The sequence below is a fragment of the Monodelphis domestica genome, chromosome 8 (genome assembly GCF_027887165.1).
Source record: "Monodelphis domestica isolate mMonDom1 chromosome 8, mMonDom1.pri, whole genome shotgun sequence".
Classification (NCBI taxonomy): domain Eukaryota; kingdom Metazoa; phylum Chordata; class Mammalia; order Didelphimorphia; family Didelphidae; genus Monodelphis; species Monodelphis domestica.
The window spans coordinates 18,107,772-18,132,069 of record NC_077234.1 but is presented as its reverse complement, the minus strand read 5'-3'; the positions used below and the strand labels follow the sequence as shown (position 1 = coordinate 18,132,069).

The 24,298-nt window shown below is 42.3% G+C and overlaps 1 protein-coding gene and 1 long non-coding RNA gene across 2 annotated transcripts in view; one reads left to right on the top strand and one right to left on the bottom strand.

Annotated features, from left to right (window-relative positions):
* The window catches only part of LEKR1 (leucine, glutamate and lysine rich 1), a 177,982-nt gene that overhangs the window by 42,494 nt on the left and 111,190 nt on the right, over positions 1-24,298 (bottom strand). Inside the window, exon 7 of the mRNA XM_016425307.2 lies at positions 6,111-6,192. Coding sequence (XP_016280793.1) covers positions 6,111-6,192 — 82 coding nt within the window. The remainder of the gene's footprint in view (positions 1-6,110; positions 6,193-24,298) is intronic.
* On the top strand, positions 15,182-18,460 carry LOC103095115 (uncharacterized). The gene is made up of 2 exons (XR_008914113.1): positions 15,182-15,390; positions 18,121-18,460. It is a non-coding gene; the product is annotated as an uncharacterized LOC103095115 (long non-coding RNA).

Below are 24,298 nucleotides of genomic sequence, written 5' to 3'. Positions count from 1 at the left end.
CTAGTAAGTACCGTTCTCCCTGGTGCTTTTCCCATCCTGGGCTTCCATGCCACAGGGCTCCCTGGGGTCCTTTTCCCTAGAATGAAGCTAGGGCTGATGACTTCTCAAGAACTTGCTGACCAACATTTTGTGACATACATTCATGGAATGTTTTCCGAGGTATTTTTAAGTATTCAAAAACCCAAGACTTCCATTTCAGTTGAAGCAGGTCCACCAGTATAAAAAGGAAATGTCCATTTAATTTAGATAACTGCTCCATCAGTTCAATCCACCAGTTATTCCACAGGTGTCTGCTGCCCTGGGCGAGGCTCTGGGCTAAGGGCATAATGCTGGCATACCTGTATAGGAGTAACAATGGCCCAACAAATGACTCCATGTGAGGGGGACAAAGAGGACTCTGCCCATCCCTGTTCTCTACACCATCTTCATCCATGACTTGGGCGATTAAGGCCTACGGGCTGACTGGATGTGCAGATGACACAAAGCTGGGAGAGCTGGCAAATCTTGGGCGATAAGAGAAGAGATCCAAAAAAGATTGTCCCTGGCAGCCAAGTGAATGGAGCCCAGAGAACAACTTATGGAGTAACCACCAGCTTGGGAAGACTTGAGCATCTTGACAAATGCAGTGACCAAGCATGATTCTGAAGGGCTCATGATGAAGCCCACTAGCTACTGCTAAACAGAGGTGTGGGTCATGCGTGCAGATTGAGATAGTTGCTTTCTGGACCTGGCCTGACTACACATATTTGTTAGAAGGGTTTTGTCTTTCTTTTTTTTATCATTTGGAAGGAGGGGGTGAAATGAGGCATATGGATTGGACTGAGTTGCCAAAAAAAGAAAAGTTTAGGAAGGAAGAGGAAAAGGGAGGGGGGAGGGGAGAGGGAGAAAGAAAGAAAAGAAGGGAGAGAGGAAGGAAAGAATGAATAAAGGAAGGAAGGAATGAAGGAAGACGATAGAGAAGAGAAAGGAGAGTGGATCAGTCAGGCTTTTTTTTTTTAAACCCTCACCTTCCATCTTGGAATCAATACTGTGTATTGTTCCAAGGCAGAAGAGTGGTAAGGGCTAGTCAATGGGGGTCAAGTGACTTGCTCGGGGTCACACAGCTGGTAAGTGTTTCAGGCCAGATTTGAACCCAGGACCTCCTCTTTCTAGGCCTGGCTCTCAATCCACTGAGCAACCCAACTGCCCCCGAGTCAGGCTTTTTTTAATGCAACAAAGAACAGAAAAAAAGGTTGCTGAGCAGAACAGATTTAAAAATTAAATGCTGAATTTGTTATATATATTAAGAGAAAAGGAAGCTGTCTATAACAGAGATTTGTAATTTCATGTATAATCTTGTTGTTTCTTTTCTCCTGCATATTCATTTTGGTTAGTGTTTGTTAACATCAGAATAAGAAAAATCTTTTTAAGATCAGGATCAACCAGACCACTGGATCAAATCGATTACAATAAAACTTAATAGAGATGAATGTGGTCTTACATTTGGGTTAAAAAAAAGTCTCCTTGACACACCCAGGAGAGAGCCACCTAAAGCCCATCTGAGCTGTCAGCTGTCAATGAGACACAGGAGACACAGAGTCCAAGGGACCTTGGCAGAGACTAGATGCTTAACAAATAAATGATCACTCACTGACCGATTGAAGGGTTTAGAGACCACATCATATATGAAATCCATTTGAGGGAATTGGTGAAGAAGATGGGAAGAGAAGATGTGGAGAAGACATGGTAGCTGAAGGGTGATATTGTTCTGGTTGAACACAGAGGGGAAAACTAGAATCCATGACAGAAATTGCAATTATGAAAATTTAGATTTGATCTCATGAAGATTTTCTCAGTGATTTCACTGGACTGGGCTTCCTTGGCAGGTAATGAGTCCTCAGTGATTGGAGGTCTTCAAGACAAGCTGGATCATTCCTTGTCAATTATGTTAAGAATTAGTTTCCTTTTTCAAGGATGAGTTAGACTAGATGACCACTATGATCTATTCCAATTCTAAAATTTTATAATTATTTTACTTTGTTTGAACATGGCAAAGTGCTATATAAAATTTGTTTTACCTAAAAGGATCAGGGAAGGTTTCTTGGAAGAGGTGATGTCGGATCTGGGCCTTAAACAAAAGGATAGACAAGGGGATGAGGCAGGAGAAGCTATTCCAAGAATTAAGAATGGGGTGAAGAATGAAATTATAGGAACGGTCAGGGTAGATGAGAGTAGGAAACAGGGCAGACCAATTTGGCTTGGAACATAGAATACTGTGTACAAATGGTAGAAGCAGAAGATGATTCTTTATATGTGGATTGAAGCATTATTGTGGGAAGACTTGAATGCCAAGATGAGTCATTTAAATTTTATTTGCAAGATAAGGGGAAGGCAGGAAGAGCAGAGGAGTGGTATAATCACTGTGGGACCTAAGGAAGATTTCTTAGGTGGTGGTTCGGTCAGTGACTTAGAGAAGGGATGGTCTAGAAGCAGGTAAAATGGTAACAAGACCCTTCAAAGAGTCTATGAGAAAATAAAAGAGTGGATGAGAGTGCTTGAGGATTGAATGCAAGAGATATTGGAAAAGAAGAATCAATATGTCCTGGTAAAGAAGCCATGTGGTGGTATCATGAATAGGGATAGAGCAATTATGTTGAAATCGGATGTAGGAAAAGATAATGAGATCCATGCTATATGTGCTGCAGTTAAGATTCTGGTAGACATAACACACATTGAAAAGATAGAGCTTTGGGGAGAAACTAGAATAGAGGAAACAACCTAAAGTAAGGAGTTTACTCCACAAAGGCGATAAATGAAGTCCTAAGAGTTCCTGAGATCACCAAGGAAGACCAGGCAGATCAACAAGAGGGCTTGGAAAACCCCCACTTTGAAGAGGCTGGTGTAATTATATCTGTGAAAGACTGAATGTTTCTATGACACTCCTCACTCCTTCCTCCTCAACACAGTAATCAAATCAATATTGTAACTGTTTCTAGAAAGGGAGTGTTAATGGGCTTCCCTCTGGACCAGCTCACTCTGAATTTGACTCTCTAGATCAAAGCTTCTCTAACTGTGTGATCTGTCCGTAAAGAATATAAACAAAGGCTTCCCTTTGGCACTTGCATTCCTAGTGCTTAGCATGATGCCTGATACATAGAAATTCACTTCATAATTGCTTTCATATTCACTTATTCATTCAAGTTTGATATGCTGAAACCATCTCTAGGATAAATTTAAATGACCAAATATCCAACCTTACTTTTTGTGTTCATTTCCTGAAAAACATAGATGACAATCTTTCAGAAATGATCAGCTCAACCACAAGGAAACCTTATTTATTAATAATGTGATTCATTCAGACCAGACACTAATATTTACTTTTGCTCTAATTAGGAAAAATGGTGAGGCTACACAAATAAATTAATTAATCAGATAAGAGAATACATTGTCTGCAATCACCTTAGAAACACAACTGACAATCTTATTACAAATCATCTACAATTTATGCTTTAGGAGCTGCCCTTTGCAACACAGCACTATGTTAGGTTACTATAGACATTCAGTATATTGAAAAGAGAGAAAACTACATTTTGTTAATGGCATTTTCTAATTTGACTTTCCCAGAGTGAGGCTTGGCCCCCTACTCAGTTAATCCCAGTCTGAAGGGAATTTCGATGTAACTCTTCAGAGCAGGCAATGGAATTTCAACCAGATAAGTAGCTCAGTTATATATGGAAAGTTTCTAACAGAAGAACATGCTTTCAGAGAGTCTCCTTAAAAGCTCTGCATTTAAAAAGATTTCTTGGAAATGAAAATCAGACAAAATATTTGGCCTTTGTTAATATGTGACTATGTGGAAACCCATCAAGTTGACCCAGAAATGGGATGCTGGGACACCAAGTCCCAGTGGCCCAATTCAGTCATTTAATGGCAAGGGATCTTTGTGACCATCTAGTTCAACCCTCTGTTTTTACAAATGAGAAAACTGAGTCATGGAGCAGGTTAAGTGACTTTTCCAGGATCAAAAATCTCCAAAGTATCTAGGGCAGGATTTGAATCCAGGGCTTTCTAACTCCAAACCATTCTACCTCATAACCACTTCACCTGTCATTGGCTTTCACCTTGCTTTTCTCCCTCAAGATTCCTGTCCCCTTCACATTTAGTTATTCAAGAGGGAATAAAGAATGAATTGGTGATTTCGTCATCATAGGGAGCTCCCAGTTGAGGAACCAACATCTAGGAAAGGATGTTGGTATCTTTTCGGCAACAATCTTAGCCTAGAGAAGTGAGAGGTTAAGTGACCTACCTAGAGTCCCACAGCCACTAAGTATAAGAGACAGAACTGACCAAGATCTTCTGGCCTCCAACTCTGAGACCATGGAGAGGTACAAAGGACTATGTCCCTCCCCCACCTCAAAGAAAGAGTAGAAGAAAAGGCTAAACATCTTGTAAAATGTGAAGAGCCTGCTGCCTTCTATCTTCCAGCTTCTCAAAGTCCAATGAAGATTTCAGATTTCCCCAAAGGAATAAAACCCAAAGAATGAAAAAGCTCAACATCGAGAGGTGTTGAATTTGGGAGGGAAAGCCAGTGAAAGGAAGGAAGCCAGTCATTGGGGGGCTCTGGACTGGGAAAGGGCAGAGAAATCAGGCAGCCAAAAGTCACTAAATGGGGCACAATGCCGTTTTTCAGAGGATCAGCTCATGAGCTTCCAAAGCTGAGCCTGCAGGACCCCAAGAACTGGCCCTGGAGGGAAGGGCATTACTCAGTCTAGGATCACAAGGCCAGACCAAAGGCCATGCACACATAGAACTCTCCCATTTTTAGTAACTTGCTCCCTGCTCGCCTTTGAAAGGCCGGCCAGCCAGAATGGGCAAGCAGGGAGCTAGTCTACCAGCTCAGGCCACAGCTGAGTGGTTTCCTGTTACTATGGGATCCATTCTGTATCAGTACAGTTCATATGTCCATGTATTTTAAGAGAAATTATTTTGCTGAAAATCATCTAGCTATACTTAGCTATTTCTATAGTTCACCTTGAATCATTGGGTAATTTATTAGACGTCGCCTTCTTTTAGGTAACAATTTTACTTTCTTTACCAAAACAAGTATTTTGTTGCTAAGCATTCTAAATATTTGTAATTTGTTATGATCCTTCTCTCTGAATACGGGAACTGAAAACTGCAGCGACCAAACCATACCATAAAGTAAGCCTTGTTTCTTGTCCATGGAAAGCCTTGTTTAGTAAGAGAAGATTATTCATGTGCCGAGGGCCCATTGAAAACTCATTAACTGCCCAAAGAAGTCTACAGTTCAGAATGATTTGTTGGAGGCGGGGCCATGGCAGAGGGCTGTTTTGGTTTGGGTTTGGGTTTTCACCCTCCCCTTATGGCTCCGTATTGGAAGATTTCAAGTGAACTTCCGAGGTAGAGCACAAGACCTGGAGTCAAGAAGATGGGAGCTTGGATTCTGACTCAAAGACACCCCCCCCAGTTGTGTGGCCTGAGGCAACCCCTTAACTCCTCTGGGCCCCAATTTTCTCCTCTGTAAAATGGGAAGAATAATGGCACCTACCATCCAGGGCTGTTGTGAGGATCAAATGAATTAACATGTACAGCTTTTTGCAAACTTTAAAGTTTGTGTAGATGCTAGCTGCTATTATTATTATTATTATTATTATTATTATTATTATTATTATTATTATTAAGACTTAGCATCGGACGTAATTTTAAGAAATGATTTAATCGTGTGACCAGTTTTCCAAGGATGGCCCAGAGATGGGGGCTGGATAGGCTCCCTGAGATATTGAACACCTCATTAACGAATTTTCTTTGAGCTATTGATTCACTATGTAAGTGGACCTGGATCCACATGCCGTGTCTGACTGTGTGTCCCTAGACAAGCCACTTCCCTTCCCACTGCTGCCTTGCAGAAGCACAGGAGGTCTCTTCCCAAGAGTTTCTTCCCCACATTTCCAAGGGGCGCTGTCATGGCTCATTTGGATGGGAAAACTGCCCTTCCTCCCCTCTCTGCCCAAGCGTCCAACTTCCCCTGCCAGGGAGCCCCCCGGGGGCTCTGGTGGCCCGTCCTTTTCCAGCCCAGAACCGGGTCATTTAGAAAATGGGAAAGTACTTGCATGAGCATTTCTTTGTACTGTTCAGCTTCATCTTTTGCTTTCTGAAACTTCAATCCAAGGGCCTCTATTTGATTTTGTAATTCTGAAATGACAAAATACATCCATGGACTCGTGTTTTCATCCCGCTGCCCAGAGTTTCCCGTTTTCAGACAGATCCCTGCATCCATCCCGGCGGCTTTATTCAGATCAATCAGTTCCTGCTAAAGACTCTCTTTTGGTCAGGGCCTCATCACCTCTGGCACGGACCGTGGCCCTGGCCTCCCTGGCTCCTGTTTCTCCCATCTTCTTGGACGCCTGTCAAACTGCTGCTCCTATGGCCAAGTTCTGAGCCAGCTCCAGGCGCTCCCCGGTGCTCCTGGGGTAAACTAGAAAGGCCTCTGAGTCAGCTTAATGAGCGCCAGCCTCCGGCTCTCCCCCCTCCACATTCCAGGCAGGCTGGCCTACTTACTATTCCTCACGTAGGACATTCTGTTTGCCCGTTCCAAGGCTGCCCCCAAGCCTGGAAGGCAAAAGCTCACCTACTCCCCTTGGAATCCCCAGCTTGGTTCAAGTTGATCTCATTCACCCCCAGCTGAGATCTCTGGGGATCTCCACCGGCGCTAGCCCCCTCCCACCCCCCCCTAGAAATTGGGGTGAAGGAAAGGCAAAAAGCACTTTACAATCTCACTGGATCCTAGCAACAGGCCTGGGTGGTTGGTGCTGTTTTATCCCCACTTGACAGTTAAAGAAACTGAGGCAATCAGCGTCAAATGACTTGCCCAGAGAGAGACAGCCAGTAGATGTCTAAAGGCACCCTTGACCTCCAGCCACCTTGACTCCATGCCCAGGGCTCTATGCACTGGGCCTCCCAGCTGCCTCCCAGGACTTTGTATGGATGTGTATTTGTGCCAGGACACGCTGGCCACCCCCTACCCTTCAGGCAGGGACTGTTTTGCTTTGGATCTTGTATCTCCAATCCCCAGCACGGCATCTGGCACAGAGAAGATGTTTAATAGGCAAATACTTGTTGAATTAACGAGTGCAGACGGTTATTTGCCCCCTTTGGTCCTCCCTCCCCCGGCACCGTGTTATCGAGGACTTGGGCATGCTGGCAGAGCCAGCATTCAGTCAACTCACTGAACAAATATTTAGAGCTCCTGCTCTGGCACCGGGCATCCCCTCTTGCCCCCAGACATGGCTAGTGGGAAGACACTGCTTTATTGTTTGTCACAGAACCGTCAGGTCCTATGGAGAATAGAAGGCAGCCTGTCCCCAATGAGCTTCCCCAGGACACCTGTTGGCGCCCCGCTCCCATTCTCCTGGTGTGATACTCCATGGAAGCTGGTGGCCCTCGCGAGGCGGCAGCACCGCCTTATTCTTTCTAAAGTCCCTCCCAGCCTGCGACACTGCCTTGGACATCACGAGAACTCCGGACAGACTCTGAATGAATAACTCCCGGGCACTGCCTCCCGGTTTAACCGGGCTTTTTCTAGGCTCACTGCTGAGATGTAAGTGAACAGTTGTTCCGAAGGCAGCCCGTGTACAGCATTCTGTGCGCGACGACAATCGAGTACGAAGGAAATGGGATGCGGGGTGCCGGCCGGACCAGCGGCCGTAGGCGACGGAACGTGCTCACGTCAGGCTACGTCTCGCTAGGGGCCCGCTGGGAGAACATCCGCCAGTCAGGCTCGGACTCTTCTGTGGTAGAACAAGAACACTTGGGAGGAATATCCGAGAAACGGATTCCAGAAGGATTCCTAAAGCTCACCAACGATAGCACCAAATGACAAAAGACCCATTTAAAAAACAGATTGTGTGTATCCGGAGAGCCTCTTGTCCCCATCCAGGAATCAACAAGTCTCAAAAGAGTCCCCAAGTCTTCTCTTGCCTTTGGGTCTCACTGAGAGCGCCAGGGAAGGAGGAGCTCGAAGCATCCTGGCTGGTTTTCTTCTCAGCCCAGACGGACCGAATGGGACACACGACGACTGGCACTTCCTGCGTTGTCTCATCTGAGCCTCCGAGGCAGGCAGTTCTGGTGGGTGGCCTCATCTTAGAGATGGGGAAGTCGTCCATCCTCGACAGGCCCGGCACTCTGTCCACCATGTCCCTCCCAGTCACAGAGTTGGATTTGGTGCTTCCCTTAATTCAATTTGACAAAGTCATGAGGCACCTCTTCTGGGTAAGAGAGTGTGTTCTGTTTTGGACAGGTCAGGCTTGAGATGTCAGTGGGACGTCCAGTCTGATATCCAGCATGAACCAGTACAAGTACAACCAGAGCTCAAGAAACAGATAGGGGGTTGACATAGAAACCAGATAGTCTTCTGCGGAGGTGATAATGAACGCCACAGGAGCTAATGAGGTCACTAATAGGAAGAGAAAAGAAGGATGCCTCGGAGAGGGTCTGAGGTCATCCCCAGGCAGAAGACATGATATGAATGATGAACTGGCAAAGGAGACCAAGAAAGAGTCAGCCGGGACAATGGAGAGAAAACTGAGGGAAGAAAAAACAGAGGACGTGTAAGAGAAAAGGTGATCAGCCGAGTCAGATGTGACAGAAAGATCAAGAAGGATGAAGTTTGTGAAAAGATCATCAGATCGGACGCTCTAAAAATCCTTGCTAGCTTTGTCCTAGTTAATGTCTGGGGTCTTTTCCTGCTCTAAATACTAGCATGCCAGGGTGGAGATTCAGGCCAGGCCATTTAGGTTTTTCATTGGTTGCAGTATTTGGTGATCTTGGAATTAACATCATTTCAAACCAGGCGGTTCTGCAGCCTTGGCTTAAGGAACTCACCTGTCCTTTCCCTCATCCTGCTCAGCTCCTCCAGGCTCTCCAAGTCACAACAGATCTGGATCCCACCACTGAAGCTTGTGGGCTCTCTGGATTACCCCCGCCTCAGGCCTTGATGGGGAAAGGGAGATGATGAGAAGGTAGAGATAATGAAGGTTTTAGTTTAAAAGGAAGGAAGGGATGCTGAAAGATGAAATCTGGAACAGGGGACACATGGAACCAATGTAAGGAAGAGAAGAGCTGACACAAGAACTCTGAAATATTTGCCACAGCTGAATCCTAATGTGAGATGATGCCAGCAGAGAGACGGCCGTATTCTTTCACGGTGTTTGATTCTTTGGTTCCATTTTCCCATCATGATGGTAATGATGCAGTTATCAAAATCAGGTGATGTTGCCTCTTCCAAACAGGTACATATTAGCAGGTATTGTATATTCTGATAATAAAGCAATGAGCTCCCCTGGTTCAGTCCCTTCTCTTAATCAATAAAAGCACGTGGGCCAGGCTGTGCATAAAAGATTGAACCACCTGCACCAGACAACTCCTTCAGTTTTGCTGTTAGGAATCCTTAAACAAGTGCATTGTTCTAGGGTGTCCTTCTCCAAAGCTAAACAAATTCAACTTTAATTTCCCATCATTCAGCATGACATTGGATTATGAGGCAAATGGCCCTGAATGCCTACAGAAAGAAAGGAAACCGTTGGCTTTAAACACCAAGCAGATGCAAGGCGGAACACATGGAAACAATCCAAAACTTACAACAGCAAATTCTACCACACTGTGACTGCTTTCTTTGCAGATATTAAATAAGAAGCAAATGATTTAAAATGAAAAAGACAAATAGGAGCTCTTAGCCTCTCTTCACACGCAAACAGCTGCGAGCTGGAGAGCATTTCATAGTCATCTGATTTTTGTTAATTAGTCATTTAAAAGAATCCTGTGATTCTGAACAGTTTCTCAAAACTACAAATACAAAAGGTAGTCATCTGGAGAATGATTTTGTAGACAAATATAAAACTTCACTTTCATTTTTTGGGAAGATACACGAGGAAATGGATAATAAAACTTTTAAGGTGAGATGGAAATTTAAACAGATGACTTCCTAGGTAAAGAAAAACTGGAAAATCTATACCATATAGAAGATTCAGTAAGTGTCATTGAGGGTTTGGAGGAAATATAAAAAATAGTGGAAGCAACTGGAGAGAAGAAAAGGAGAGGGTAAAGCTTGTAAAAGCTACAAGAAATACTGTGATATGATCATAGCAGGAATAGAGAGCAAAAAAACAACCTAGAGAAACTTTCATGATGGGACTAAAGTGTTTTGATATTTATCTTGTTTCTACATGACTTAATGAAATGGTATATGGAAAGTGCTTTGCAAACCTTAAACTGATAGATAGGTATTGGTGATGGCAATGGTGAAAGCAATCGCTTCTCACAGTATTGTTCTATTCCATCTGACTTTAGGGCACATTTTGAAAAGGTAGACTCTAGTAAATTTATTAAATACATTAATAGTTTAATTTATGTAATTGCAGAAAACCCATATGCTTAATCTGATTTAGTTTAATTCAATTCACCAAATACTTATTAAGCGCCAATTATATGCCAGCATTGAGCTAAGCATTGAGGAGGTACAAAGAGAAAAATGAAAGCAATCCCTGTCCTCAGAGAGTTTACATTCTTTTGGAAGGTGGGAGAAGGGAATGAGCAACACATACACAATAAGCCAACAGAAAATAGGAGTAGGAGGGAGAACAGCCTCTAGGGACCATACCAGGGAGTGGCTACCCAGTGTTGCCAAGTTCCTGGAAGTCCAGCAACATAGTAAGAGTGCTTGAACTTGTTGGGGTGGATTAGCATTTGGTGCTCCTTGGGGGCTTCACCTTGAGAGGACTTGTGGTTTTGGAAGGACACAGAAAACCTCAGGGATCTCTTGATTTTTCCTACACTGTGAAAAGAATAGGAGTCTGGGGACTATATCAGAGGCAGAGAAGGCTTTCTTGCTCTGGTTCTGACCATCATGGTTGCCTCATATAACTCCTAGACTATACTTCTGGTCAGGAAGATGTTGATTCCAGAAAATTCCTGTGCTAGCTCTAGTTGTGGGATGGGGCACCATTTGGAAGTTTCTTTGAAAGCCCATTACCAGTACTGGGTTCCAGTTCTAGGGCTGAAAGAACCAGTTTTTATCATCTGTGATAATAAGGGAGCAGAAGCCCTTCATGAATAAGGACCAAAGAGCAGAACAGGAGGATAGTCACTAAAGATCTCCCTGGGTAATACCATCTTGGAGGCACTGAAAATCACCACAGCCATAGAAGCTCAGGTTTCCTCTTATCCCTTTCTAGAGGTGAGTAGAACCCAACTTTAAAGTTAAAGTCAAGAAATAAGTGGAAAGAATGAGCAAAAGAAAAAAAAATACAAGAAACCAACCAAATAAAGCTTCAATGGAGAGTGGGAAGCTGAAGATAAAAATTTAGAAGATAATGACTTCAAAACATCTATAAGCAATGTTTCAAAAAAAATGCAGGTTGGACAAAGCCCAACAAGAATTCCGAGAAAGACAAAAGAAAGACACTTTCTTTTAAAGGAACAAAAATTATTTTAAAAATCAAAGAATAGAGATTGAGGGGAAAATGGGAAAAATATGACAGCAATGCAAGAAATAACAGCAGGATAGCTAGGTGGCCCAGTGGATTGAAAGACAGGGGATCTGGACTCAAATGTAGCCTTGGACACTTCATAGCTGTGAGACCCTGGGCAAATCACTTAAGCCCCATTGCTAGTCCTTACTCTTCTCCCTTGGAACCAATACATAGGTGAATTAGAAGATGAAAGGTAAGAATTTAAAAGGAGAGAGAGAATTAATAGTTTGGTAAAAGTAATTTTAAAAGCTCATTGAAGAAAATAACTTCTTAAAAATTAGAATTGGTCAAATGGAAGTGCTTGACTCCATGAGACATTAAGAAGCAATTCAAGGAAATTGAAAGACTGAAAATATATAATATTGTAATCTCACATCAGAAAAACACCTGACTTGGAAAACTGATCAAAGAGAAACAATTTAATAATTATATAAATACTGGAAAGTCATCATAAGAAAATAATTTTTTTTAAGCTTAACATTATGTTACAAGAGATTCCAAGGAAAACTACCCAGGTATCATAGAACCAGAGGTCAAAACAGAAATTGAAAAATTTCACCAATAATTTCCTGAAAGTGATCCTCAAATGAAAAGCTCTGGGAATATTACTGCCAAATTCCAGAGCTCTTAGGTAAAGGAGAAAATACTTGCAAGCAGTCAGAAAGGAATAATTCAAAGATCAGACCAAGAACAAGGAACCTAACCTAACCATTAGAGGCCAGGCTCCCCTTGGATGTGCCTCAGTCTAGATCCTAAAGGTCTCATATGGAGAGAGAGTGATGGAAATCTTCATCCCTTCCAATTAGAAGTTCATTAATATTACTTATATAAAGGGAAGGTGTTGACAACTAGGGGGAAAGACTTAATAAGAATCATTGAAGTTCAGAGAAGGGGATGATCCTGGTTTATGGTCCTAGATAGGATAGTTCAAGTGACCCAGCTATCTTTGATAGTATTGTTAAACCTTCTAGGACTTCACTCCTTGGAACTCTACTTTGTAATTATATGTAATGAATTCTCTATAATTCTTCTATAAAAGGATATCTTGCCTAAAACACAAAAAAGAACATTCAAAGAGGAAACCTTTTCAGTTGCAATAAAAGGCTTATAAGGGAAGGGAGCACTTTGATGAGTATTCAACAATCTCATTCATAGATTAAGGTACTTTCACAATCTTTTTTTAAAACAAAGCTCTGACGCTAATACAGACATTCATAATTCTTTTCATATTAGGGATCTATCATGAAGGTCTGATTTGCATCTATGCTGAAACAAGTATTCTTAGAGATTCACTTAATACTTTCTGCATAATGTCAAGGGAGACTAAAAAATAAATGAAGAATTCCTTAAAAATGTGTTGCTTTGGCAAGTGTGGATATGCAACTGAGAATCTGTCTTCTGGTTCAAATATAGGCATAACAACACCAGAAAGTTATGGAGGAGATTGTGAAGTTCAATTATGGAAAGGAGATGTCTGGGAAAAATCTGCACATTTATCAAAAGAGGAACAGTCTAAGTGATCTTATGATTATGGTGATCAAACTTTTAATTCGGAGATTTTTGCCATCAAGTACGCTTTTTTTTTTGCACTATAAGAATGTTAACATAACCTGAAATAACAATGTAATCACAGAAAATACAAAGTATGTGATATGATCTAACAATATGAATAAGAAAGGGGTCAGAAGTGCTGAATTTTATTTTTAGACCTACCACTGATTTCCTGTGATCCTGGGGAAACCATTTAAATCACTTCTTGTCCCATTTTCTTCATGAGTAAAATGATGATAATTTTTTAGAATTGTTCAACTCATAGGAATGATAGATACTGGCTGATTATGGTAATGCTTCCTCTGAGTTCTTCAGACTAGTATTTTATTCAGTGAAGGAAAGAGATTTTTTTCCTTTAATATATATTGGGGGACAGCTAGGCAGCTCAGTGGATAGAGCCAGACCTGGAGATGGGAGGTCCTGGGTTCAGATTTGACCTCAGACACTTCATAGCTGTGGGACCCTGAGCAAGTCACTTAACCCCCATTGCCTAGCCCTTACCATTCTTCTGCCTTAGAACCGATACGTGGCATTAATTCTAAGACAGAGGTAAGGGTTGTTGCTTTTTTAAAGATGTATTGACAGTTTTCAGGATAAAAAGATAGTAACAATGGAGTGGGACAGAGTGGATAGAAAGGAGCAGAAAGTTGGCAATTTTTTACATCAAGTAGAGAGAATCTTTAGCCAGAGACAGGGAAAGCCTTGCCTTTAGGCAACATTCCACTAGCTTGTCAGTGCTACTCATAGCTAAAAACAGACTTGGGAGAGGCCCCCAGGATTTGGTTCTCCCCCCAAGTTCAGCTGGTAGTCACAGAGTCAACCAAATAGTAAGGTGCTAACTAGCTGTCAAGACCCGGTGCAATGAGAGCTTGGCCTCTGCTCTCTTGGGCAATCCAGCACCAGTCCCTCCACTGAGCTTTGGTCCTAAAGCTCCAGCTGCCGAGTAGAAGTTCCAAACAGTATATCCCAGAGAGATTTCAGACTCAACTAGTCCCCATCAGGATTCATTACCCTTCTCCCCACTCTGATTCCTCCTTTCCTCTCCAGGGCGCTGCCATGCTTCCGGGCACCCAGGTGGGCACACTGGCACCATGCATGGCTCTTCACTCTTCCTTACCCTTCACATTGAATCAGTTGCCAAATTGTACTATTTCTTCCGCCATTTTCTCTACTTAAATAGCCAGCACCTTCATTTTGGCCCTCCTCATCGCTTACCTGCTGAAACAGGATTCTAATTGCCTCCCTGCCTCACGTTTCTGCCTATTCAACAAACTCCCAGTAGCTCCCTCCAAGGCCAAATATAAACATCTTTGATTTCCAAAGCCTTTCACAAACAATCCTACATTGGAAGGTTTATTATTCATGACTCTCCTTCCTGGGCTGCGCGGCCCTGCCCGACTGACCTCTCTGTTTGTCCAACACATGACTGGCCATCTTCCAAGCCATGAACATCCTCCCTCTTTCCCTCTGCCTCACAGAATCCTTTTCTTCCATTAAGATGCAGCCCAAGACATCCCCCCTACTCCCCACCCCCACCAGACTTTCTTATATTCCGTTACATTTTATTTATTTGTATTTCTTCTCTTTATATTTATTCCATATATACTTATACATGTACATTAAGGAAAACTTCTTTCTTTTTGTGGGTGTTTGTATCCCCAGAACCACAGGCAGTCGTTGACACATGGTCGGTGCTCCATAATTGATTGAAATGTCAGTGTAGGTATGTAATATGGACTAGTTGAGGCTGGGGGGATCAGGGCAAGGCAGGGAGGGGCTTGGGGCAGGATGGATTGGCACTGGCTTTAGAGAAGAGGCTAACAATGAGGAAGGGGCTGTCTGGTGAGGACAGGCCCCTGAGGAGGACCACCTCTTTCTGATCCACTCCAGGTTTTCAGAAAAATGGCTACATTTGTTCCTATGATCCCTTCTGATTTTTAAACAGGTATCCTTCCCATCCCCACCCCCTCCAGGGAGAGGTCGGTCTATCCTGGGAAAACCACCATTTACAAAACATGTCAAAGCACGAGGCAAAGTACACGTTTACCTGGTTGTGATCGTAACTGGACATTTTAGCCACGTCTGTGTCCTCTGAGTCATGTATTTTGTGTCCAACACAGGCATTCCTACACTGAACCGGCCCCGTGCTATGAATTCAAAGGTCATCCATAAATACCATGAAAGGAATAGAAGAGGAACAGACAAAAGAGAATCTGTCTGAGAGAAGGGGAAGGAAGAGTCCAGCCGTAGAAAGAGGGAAAACAGACACTCACAAACGAAGGGCTCTGCAGGCTACGCACAGAATAAATACCAGGTGATGAAAATGGAGGGCAGGAGAGAGCAGTGAGCAATGGGAGGGCCAGGCTGGGGGCAACCAACAGAAAGAGCTTCATTCAAAATTCTGCTCAATTGGTTTCTATCTGATACAGGTCAGTTGAGATCCACAATGGCTGTTTGGCTCCCAACATGACATTCCCTGGGGGAGAACCAGGACTGGGTGTTGGGCTCACTTATCACATTGCTCTGATTATTTTCTCCTCCAGCAACTAGGCTGTGGGGAGGCCCGGAATTAATCCTGATTCTAGCACCCTATTTTAAGAGCAGATAGACTGCTGTGCCTACTAGCATTTTTCTAACCAAAGATAAGAAGATGAGCCTGAAAGGGAGAGAAAATAATAGAGGAGAATAATTATAGGGGGAGGCCTGTGGAGGGAGAGAGGGAGAGGACATAGGTCTTCCACGTTCTCCCTTCTGAGCCGAAGGAATGATTGATTGTAGTTTGTTTCATTCTAAGGGTAATCATGTGGTTTGGATATGGTCTCCCCAGGAAATGCATGATAAAATGCTCTATAACACTGTCTTACATTCATGCAGCATGTTAGCATGTTTTTAAAGTGCCAGGGGCGAAGGGAGGGAGGGACGGAGGGGAAATGACTATTTCTATTTTTAAGTTGAGGAAACAGGCAAAGACAAAATGTTAAATGCCTTTTCCAAGGTCATTGAGGGGAGGGGGAAGCAGAGCTTGGACCCAGGTCATCCAAATCCTTTTATTTCTCCATCCCATATTGCCTACTGTGACCTGGCCACTAACCACAGTGGAAGAGAAATGGTAAATTATCTCATAAAAACATTCTCCTTTTCCTATCTGCGCCTCTGAAAAGTTTCCTTGCAAGACAAAATACAGAAAGGTCTTCTGTTCAGACCCAGGTTTAAAAGGAAAGTTTGAAAGTTTGCCAAGTAAATTTCAAGGAATGATTTTAATACTGCAGTGATTTATCTGAACTCTGCCTCTTGTGATTTGTGACTGCTGACAAAAAGAAAGTAAAGGGCACTTTATCCTACCAGGTGGAAGGGAAAGAAGTTAAGCTGACTGATTTGCTGGTCACACTGACCTCTGAGAGGAGCATTGCCAATTGGGAAAAATTATGCATTTGGGGGCACTTATTTTGGAAGTTATATCAGTGTGAACCAAACATAAAATTATATAACCATCTGTAACTAAATCTAGACGTGCAAACCAAAGGTTTGATTCAGTGGAAAATTTCTTTCTCTATTCACTATTTTCTTTATGAATTAATATTTAATTATAGAATTAAAAGAAAAGCTCCCATTTCTATCATTTGAATCCTTAAATATGGAATTAAAAATGTATGCTGGAATTTGGAAACACCTATATTCTAAATACAAAAAAAAAAAGGAAAACATTAATCAGAAAAGAAAAAGAAAAGGTCCCTTCATTGAAGAAGAGGAAGAGGAAGAGGTGGAGGAGGAGGAGGAGGAAGAAGAAGAAGGTGATTCTCCAGAGAGCATGGTATTGTATTCAAAGCACTGGGCTGAGTATTAAAACATTTGGATTTTGCAGCTGCTCTTCTAGCATGTGGAAATCTGACTGTGGTAAATGACAACTTCTCAAGGACTCATTACAAAATTAGGGTTTGAGCTCACACTTATAAGCCCAGTAGCTTGTTCTTTTTGAGGAAAAGCCTTTAGATCTAGCCAACAGTTACTTAAAGGATGAAACAATTAACTAAATTTATGTAGGTATAAAAATTTAACTTTGAAGTCAAGAAAACATTAAATCAGAATCTGACCAGTGGGGGAGGAGGGACATACAGCCTAGAAAAGGAGTAATGTCAATAAAAAGACTTTTTGTAGAGTCATTAATAATAAATATGATTAGTTTTACAAAATACTTGATAAATCAAGACATCACCTAAGGTCTTTTTCCTCTTCCCAAATGTTTGGTATATTTTCTGAAAAGATGTTTGCAGATTAGAATTGTGGTGCTAGAAAAGACTTTGGAGAGTCCCTTGGACAGCATGGAGATCAAGTCAGTCAACTCTTGCAGAAATTAATTCAGACTATTCACTGGAAGGTCAAATATTGAAGCTGAAGCTTAAATACTCTGGCCACATAATAAGACAGGACTCAATGGAAGACCTTGACATTGGGAAAGATTGAAAGCAAAAGAAGAAGGGAAGACCGGAAGATGAGATGTAGAGATGGTGTCAGAGAAGCAATGAACACGAGCTTGGACAAGCTTCTGGTGATGGTGGAAGACAGAAGGGCTTGGAGTGTTATACTCCATGAGGTCATGAAGAGTCAGACATGATTGAACAACAACCACTTTAAAGTTGAGACTACTCTCCCCAAGGACTATGTATAGAGGAGAGAATGTACCTCCTAGTTTGGAATGGATGTTGTTGCACTTTGATCCTTGTCATATTTTCCTGGTAAATATTCCTTTGTAAGAGCTAATAGATATTATTTGGTTAATTAATATTGGGGATATGTTAGCTGGATAAATGACACTGAGGAGCACACTGCTGGGGGCTCATTCATGAGACTTAAATCCTCAGGGTAACTCCCATAATCCTAAATGGAACAGTAGCCTTTCACCCTCTGGGAACCTAATTTGCTACTTCTTTTTGAGAGTTGAGAGCCCAGACTGTGAGCTCCAAAAATAAAATAAAAATAATTCAACTAACCTCATAATTGATGCTAAAATGATCTACTTTTGCTTTGTTTTGTTTTTAAATTACAGAAGACAAAAACTATGTGGAAAGGACAGTCAAAGACAAGAAGACCAGCTCCCAAGATGGTCAAAAGGGATGGATTTGGGTCTAGGCTTCATTGTGAGACCTGAATGAAATAAAGATCTTCAGAATTATCACTAAGGGTACTGGGGGCTAAAGAAGAAAAAGATTCCAATTATTGTATGGCTGACAAAGAAATGCCTGCTTGAGACTGAGAATATTCTCATTTCCCTTAGCTGGCACAATAAGACAAAATGGCAATAAGTATTGGTCTTCAATCCCCCCAATATACTATAACATTCTGCTATGTGGTAGAAATATGATGACAATAAATAGACCCTTATTTCACAGATGTGTCACTGAAGAAATCACCCAGGGGATTAATTTTTTAAAAGGAAACTTTCCTCTCTATTTTCTTTTATGGGCTTTTTTGTTACTCTCCTGCTTTCTTGCTCTGCTCTCACAAATGACAGAATTGTTCTCCAATATTTTATAACTCTTTTTTAATCCTATTAGTCACCAGCAGTTCAGAACACTGTCTTGTTTTTTTTCTTCTTTTTAAAACATAAGGTATCTCCTGTCTAGCTTCTATCTCTCTTTGTTTTTCTCTGTCTCCTTTATTGAGTTTTCCATTGAAAACAAACAGAAGTCATACACAAACAAAAAAAATTTAATCAATCAAACAACAAATTTGCATTAAACATCTATTATGTTCCAGGCCTTGAGCTAAAGGCTGAGGATAAGATTATGACAAATGAAACTGTGGCTACTTTCCTGGAGCTTAAACAATAGCTAAGTAAACCCAGCAAGCAAACATCCAAAGATATCAAGACGGTCTATGATAAATCCAAAGATCCCAGCTTTGGGGACAAAAATCCAATATTTGACAAAAACTGCTGGGAAAGTTGGAGGACAGTGTGGGAACGATTAGGTTTAGATCAACATCTCACACCCTACACCAACATAAATTCAGAATGAATGAATGACTTAAATATAAAGAAGAAAACTATAAGTAAATTAGGTAAACACAGAATAGTATACTTGTCAGATCTTTAGGAAAGGAAAGATATTAAGACCAAGCAAGAGTTAGAAAAATCACAAAATGTAAAATAAGTAATTTTGATTACATTAAATTAAAAAGTTTTTGTAAAAATAAAATCAATGCAACCAAAATTAAAAGGGAAGCAACAAATTGGGGGAAAAAATTCATAACAAAAAAATTCTGACAAAGGTCTAATTACTCAAATTTATAAAGAGCTAAATCAATTATACAAAAAAATCTAGCCATTCCCCAATTGGTAAATTGGCAAGGGACATGAATAGGAAATTTTCAGTCAAAAAAATCAAAACTATTAATAAGCACATGAAAAAGTGCTCTACATCTCTTATAATCAGAGAAATACAAATCAAAACAACTCTAAGGTACCACCCCACACCTAGCAGATTGGCTAACATGACAGCAAAGGAATGTAATGAATGTTGGAGGGGATGTGGCAAAGTCGGGACATTAATGCATTGCTGGTAGAGTTGTGAATTGATCCAGCCATTCTGGAAGATAATTTGGAACTATGCCCAAAGGGCACTAAAAGATTGCCTATCCTTTAGAATCTAAATGAATATCCTACTGCAAATACCAACAACATGGAAATGGGTTCTGATCAAGGACACATGTAATACCCAGTGAATTGCATGTCGGCTAGGGGAGGGAAGAATAGAAAATGATGTTTGTAACCAAGGAATAATGTTTGATATAGACCAAATAAAAAATAATGTTTAAATAAATAAAAATAAAAAAAAGATTGCCTACCCTTTGATCCAGCCATAGCACTGCTGGGTTTGTACCCTAAAGAGATCATAAGGAAAAGACTTGTACCAAAATATTCATAACTGCACTCTTTGTAGTGGTAAAAAGTTGGAAAATGAGGGAATGCCCTTCAATTGGGGGAATGGCTGAACAAGTTGTGGTATATGTTGGTGATGGAATACTATTGTGCTCAAAGGAATAATGAACTGGAGGAATTCAATGTGAACTAGAATGACCTCCAGGAATTGATGCAGAGCAAAAGGAGCAGAACCCGGAGAACATTGTACACAGAGACTGATACACTGTGGTAAAATCGAATGTAATGGACTTCTCTACTAGCAACAATGCAATGACCCAGGACAATTTGGAGGGACTTATGAGAAAAATGCTATCTATAGTCAGAGGAATATCTGTGGGAAAAGAAACACAGGAGAAAAATAATTGCTTGATCACATGGGTCGAAGGGATATGATTGGGAATGTAGACTCTAAGCGATCACCCTAGTGCAATTATTAATGGTATAGAAATGGGTCTTGATCAAGGACACATGTAAAACCCAGAGGAATTTCACGTCAGCTACAGGAGGGGGTTAGGGGAGGGCAGGGAAAGAACATGAATCTTGTAACCATGGAAAAATATTCTAAATTAATTAAAAAAATAAAACAAAACAAAACAAAGATATCAATTAAAGTGAGAAGCAAAAGGAATGATCTCCCAGGGGAACTCCCATCCTTTGGTAAGTGAGAAGCCAACAGCATCCTGGACCACTCCCGAGTAATAACTGTGTCATCACCCCAGGTAGAGGGGCTAGGAAATGAGGATCAGAGCACCTGAGGAAAATTCTAGAAGTGAAGGACACTGACAGTAACCCTGATGGGAAATAAGGGCTTCTGTCAGAGCCAGAAGAACAGTCAGGGGCTATGGAATACAGAGAAATGAGAGGTGATGAGTCAAAGGGGAAGGAATATGATCAGGAGACAGTAAATGGATATTGATGAATAGTCTTTATAGGACAGAAATTGTGTCCATTGTCAGGCCAAGAGATACAAGATCCCACTGACATTAAGATTCTCAAATATAGGCAATTCCTCTCTCAAACCAGAAGTTTCTTACATTTGTTTTTCCTTTTAGAGCAGAAGTCCATCTAAGGTAGGGCCAAGGTCATGAATCTGGAGACAGGAAAAGGTGACCCATCCAAGGAAGAAGGGAAGTGGTTCATTGGCTGCAGCCAGGAGTAGGGATGACTGATGAGGGCTTGCTTAAGTTGGAGAGGCCCTGGGGAGTGATCTCCCAGGAGTGGGTCAGTAGCACTGAGGGACAGATAGAATTAATGAGAAGATGGAATGAGAGGGCCAGGCCCTAGCCCTGCTGGATTACTCAGTGCAAGGTCTTGGTCTCATTTCCAAAACAGAGAATATCATAGGATCAATTATTCATTTAGAGCTGGAAAGGACCTTGGAAGTGAGCTTGCCCACTGTCCTCATTTTCTAGGTGAAGCAAGTGAGGCACCAGAAGAGGGGAACCTGCCTGATGTTTTCACACGGATGGTCCTTCATTTTCAAAAAGGCTCTATGGCATCACTGACACACATAAATTGGGTTTAAGCGAGGCCAAGTTGCACACAAAGCTGTGGACCTCACAGTCCCTTCCAGAATTCTCCAGGTCCAGCAGCAAGACAAAGGACAGAACAGGATGCAATGGATGGCCTTGACATCTTCAATGTCTGACCAAACTCTAAGCACTTCACAATGCCCATTTCCACTCACTGCCTTAGTGGCCATTGGAACAAATTCTCATCCACCCATTCCATCAGGGGAAGAGTCTTCCTAGGAGCCAGAGGGAGATGGGTTTGAAGCACGCCAGCTACCCTCCACTTGGTGAAGCCTGTGCCCAGGCAACCTGACAGGATGTGCCCTCATGGTATGCCAGCTCAAGAGCCCCAAGTAGGTATTCAGTGCCCCCCAATCCAGCCTCTTTCCAAGCATCTTCAGGGTGTGGATGGACCCCAGACTTCCTCCCACTTCACTGTGGTTGGATCAGTCTAGACAGTAGCTAAGAAGCCAGAGGACCCCAGTGTAGAATGGAGCCAGGACCAGTATGTGGCCAGCTGGTTTCTCTAGGAGCAGGCAAGACCCTGGTGCTAGAGAGATCATCTTATGAAAGATTGTCTTGAATGTTCTGATAATTTCTGTATTGAGATGCTGACAGAAAAGCATCTACCGCAAACTATGAAGAAACACTCTTCCCCATATTTCACCAGCAGGTACCAGCTGTCTGGCGTTCTTGCTAGTTCTTGTTGGTCCATTGCCCCCCAATCTCTCCTAGGGCTCCTTACTGTCCTTATCCGGCGGACTTACCCGGAAATGGTTTCTTTGAGTTATCCCAGATTGTGGGTCACCCAAAGAAAGAATTCATTCAACGCCATGAGCCAGGAACTGCTAATGGCACTCAAGCATGGCATGTGGCTCTGTAATGACGCTACCAGTATGAGGACTTGGAGCTGTGACCCAGGCTCCAGCTATACCTGTGACTAGAATACTCAGCCCTTAACAAAGGTGAAGCCTGGCCAGGGATTTCGACCTGGAAGCTCAGGAGAACAGCCTTGTTTTATGCTTCGTAAGGAGCCTGTACCACCCAAGGAAGGGATGTTTATTTTAGCTCACAGAGTCAGAAGAATGTGGGAGAGTGGAGCCAGAGAGTGATTCAAATATGGCTAACAGGGACGCAAAACACTTCACACACATTTTCTCGTTCGAGCCTCACAGCCCCTTTGGGAGGTGGGGACTCCAAGTACTATTGTCTCTGTTTCATAGGTGGGGTGCTGAGGCTCTGAGAGCTTGAAGGAGGCATGCTCTCCCAGAAAATGGAATGAAAGAGAGAAGACTCCATTCATTAGGCCACACTGCTTCTACCAGGGAACAGAGTAGCCTCCAGATGAAGGAAACAAATGCACTTCAATGAAATAGTCTGTTAGAGGAAATGTTGACTCTTGAACCCCATTTCTGGGATGATCTGCTTCCATTTTTGTTTATCAGAATGATCACATTCCTCCCAGACCAGTCCCTCCCAACAACGTCACTGTCTAAGCGTGGAATCGCCGTCCGCATCGTGGGAAGGCTGGTTGTCCTCCCTGACATCAGCCTGAAGGGGTGAAGGCTCTCCTCCCAGGCAGCCTTGTATGCCTCATGGAGTCATTATTTCACTTTAAACCAAACCTTCTGAACCAGTTTTGACCAGGGAAAATGGATTCCATGAATAGACTTTCCCAACTTCCTCTTATCTGTACTAAGTGGACGTCTCTGAGTCTGAGTGCTGTGCCCTTAGCTAGTTTTAACATGGGAGGCACCTCTGGAAAGGCTCCAGAAAACTGTGAACAGAGATGGGTCTCATCCCTTAGGAGAGACTTGATTAAAGCCTTCATCAGATCGAGGTTCACTAGAACCTCCTGCAGGTTTCCTCCTTCCAGTGTCCTTTTGGCATGATGGCCTCTGGGAGTGGTTTGCTTCCTGGTGATCTGGTGATCTGCACTCTCTTCTAAAGACTTACAAACGTTTTGGTTTCTGAAACCTGTTACCTTAAAAAATTTAGATTGGGGCAGCTGGGTGGCTCTGTGGATTGAGAGCCAGGCCCAGAAATGGGAGGTCCTGGGTTCAAATCTGACCTCAGGCACTTCCTAGCTGTGTGACCCTGGGCAAGTCACTTAACCCCCCCTTCTTAGCCCTTACCACTCTTCTGCCTTAGAATCAATACACAGTATTAATTCTAAGTTAGAAGGTGAGGATTTTGAAAAAAAATGTAGACATCTTCCTGCTTCTAATCTTCTGGCACCTTGGATGTAGTTTGTCCAGGGTCAGAGACCTGAAATCTTTAAGGTAACTGGCTTTATCTCATCTTAGTGCTGTACTAGATTAGGTTTCAATTTAATTCTCCCCTAATGGATGTCATTTCTATATCCTTACCATAGATTCTTGCAGGGGCTCTAAGAAGCTAAGGAACATGGCCCCCATCGGTCCTATGGGACGTAGAGAAGTCAGGATCTGAATTCTCCTAACATCAAAGCCAGCCCTATTTCTTCTACTCCTCTATCTATCTTTCTATCTCTCTGTCTTTGTTTGACTGTCTCTTTGTGTTTCTCTTGTGTCTGTCTGTCTTTGTCTGTCTCTCTCTCTAGGTCTCTGTGTTTCTCCTGTGTCTGTCTGTCTGTCTGTCTCTGTCTGTCTCTGTGGTTCTTGTGCATCTGTCTGTCTGTCTCTCTATCAGCGTAGAGGAAAGAAGGCAGCTCTCAGGTCACGATAAAGGGAGATAGAATCGAATAAATAATCTGTGGAAATGACTTTCCCAAAGGACATTTGCTCGTTGACCAAGTTCAGACACTAAGTATG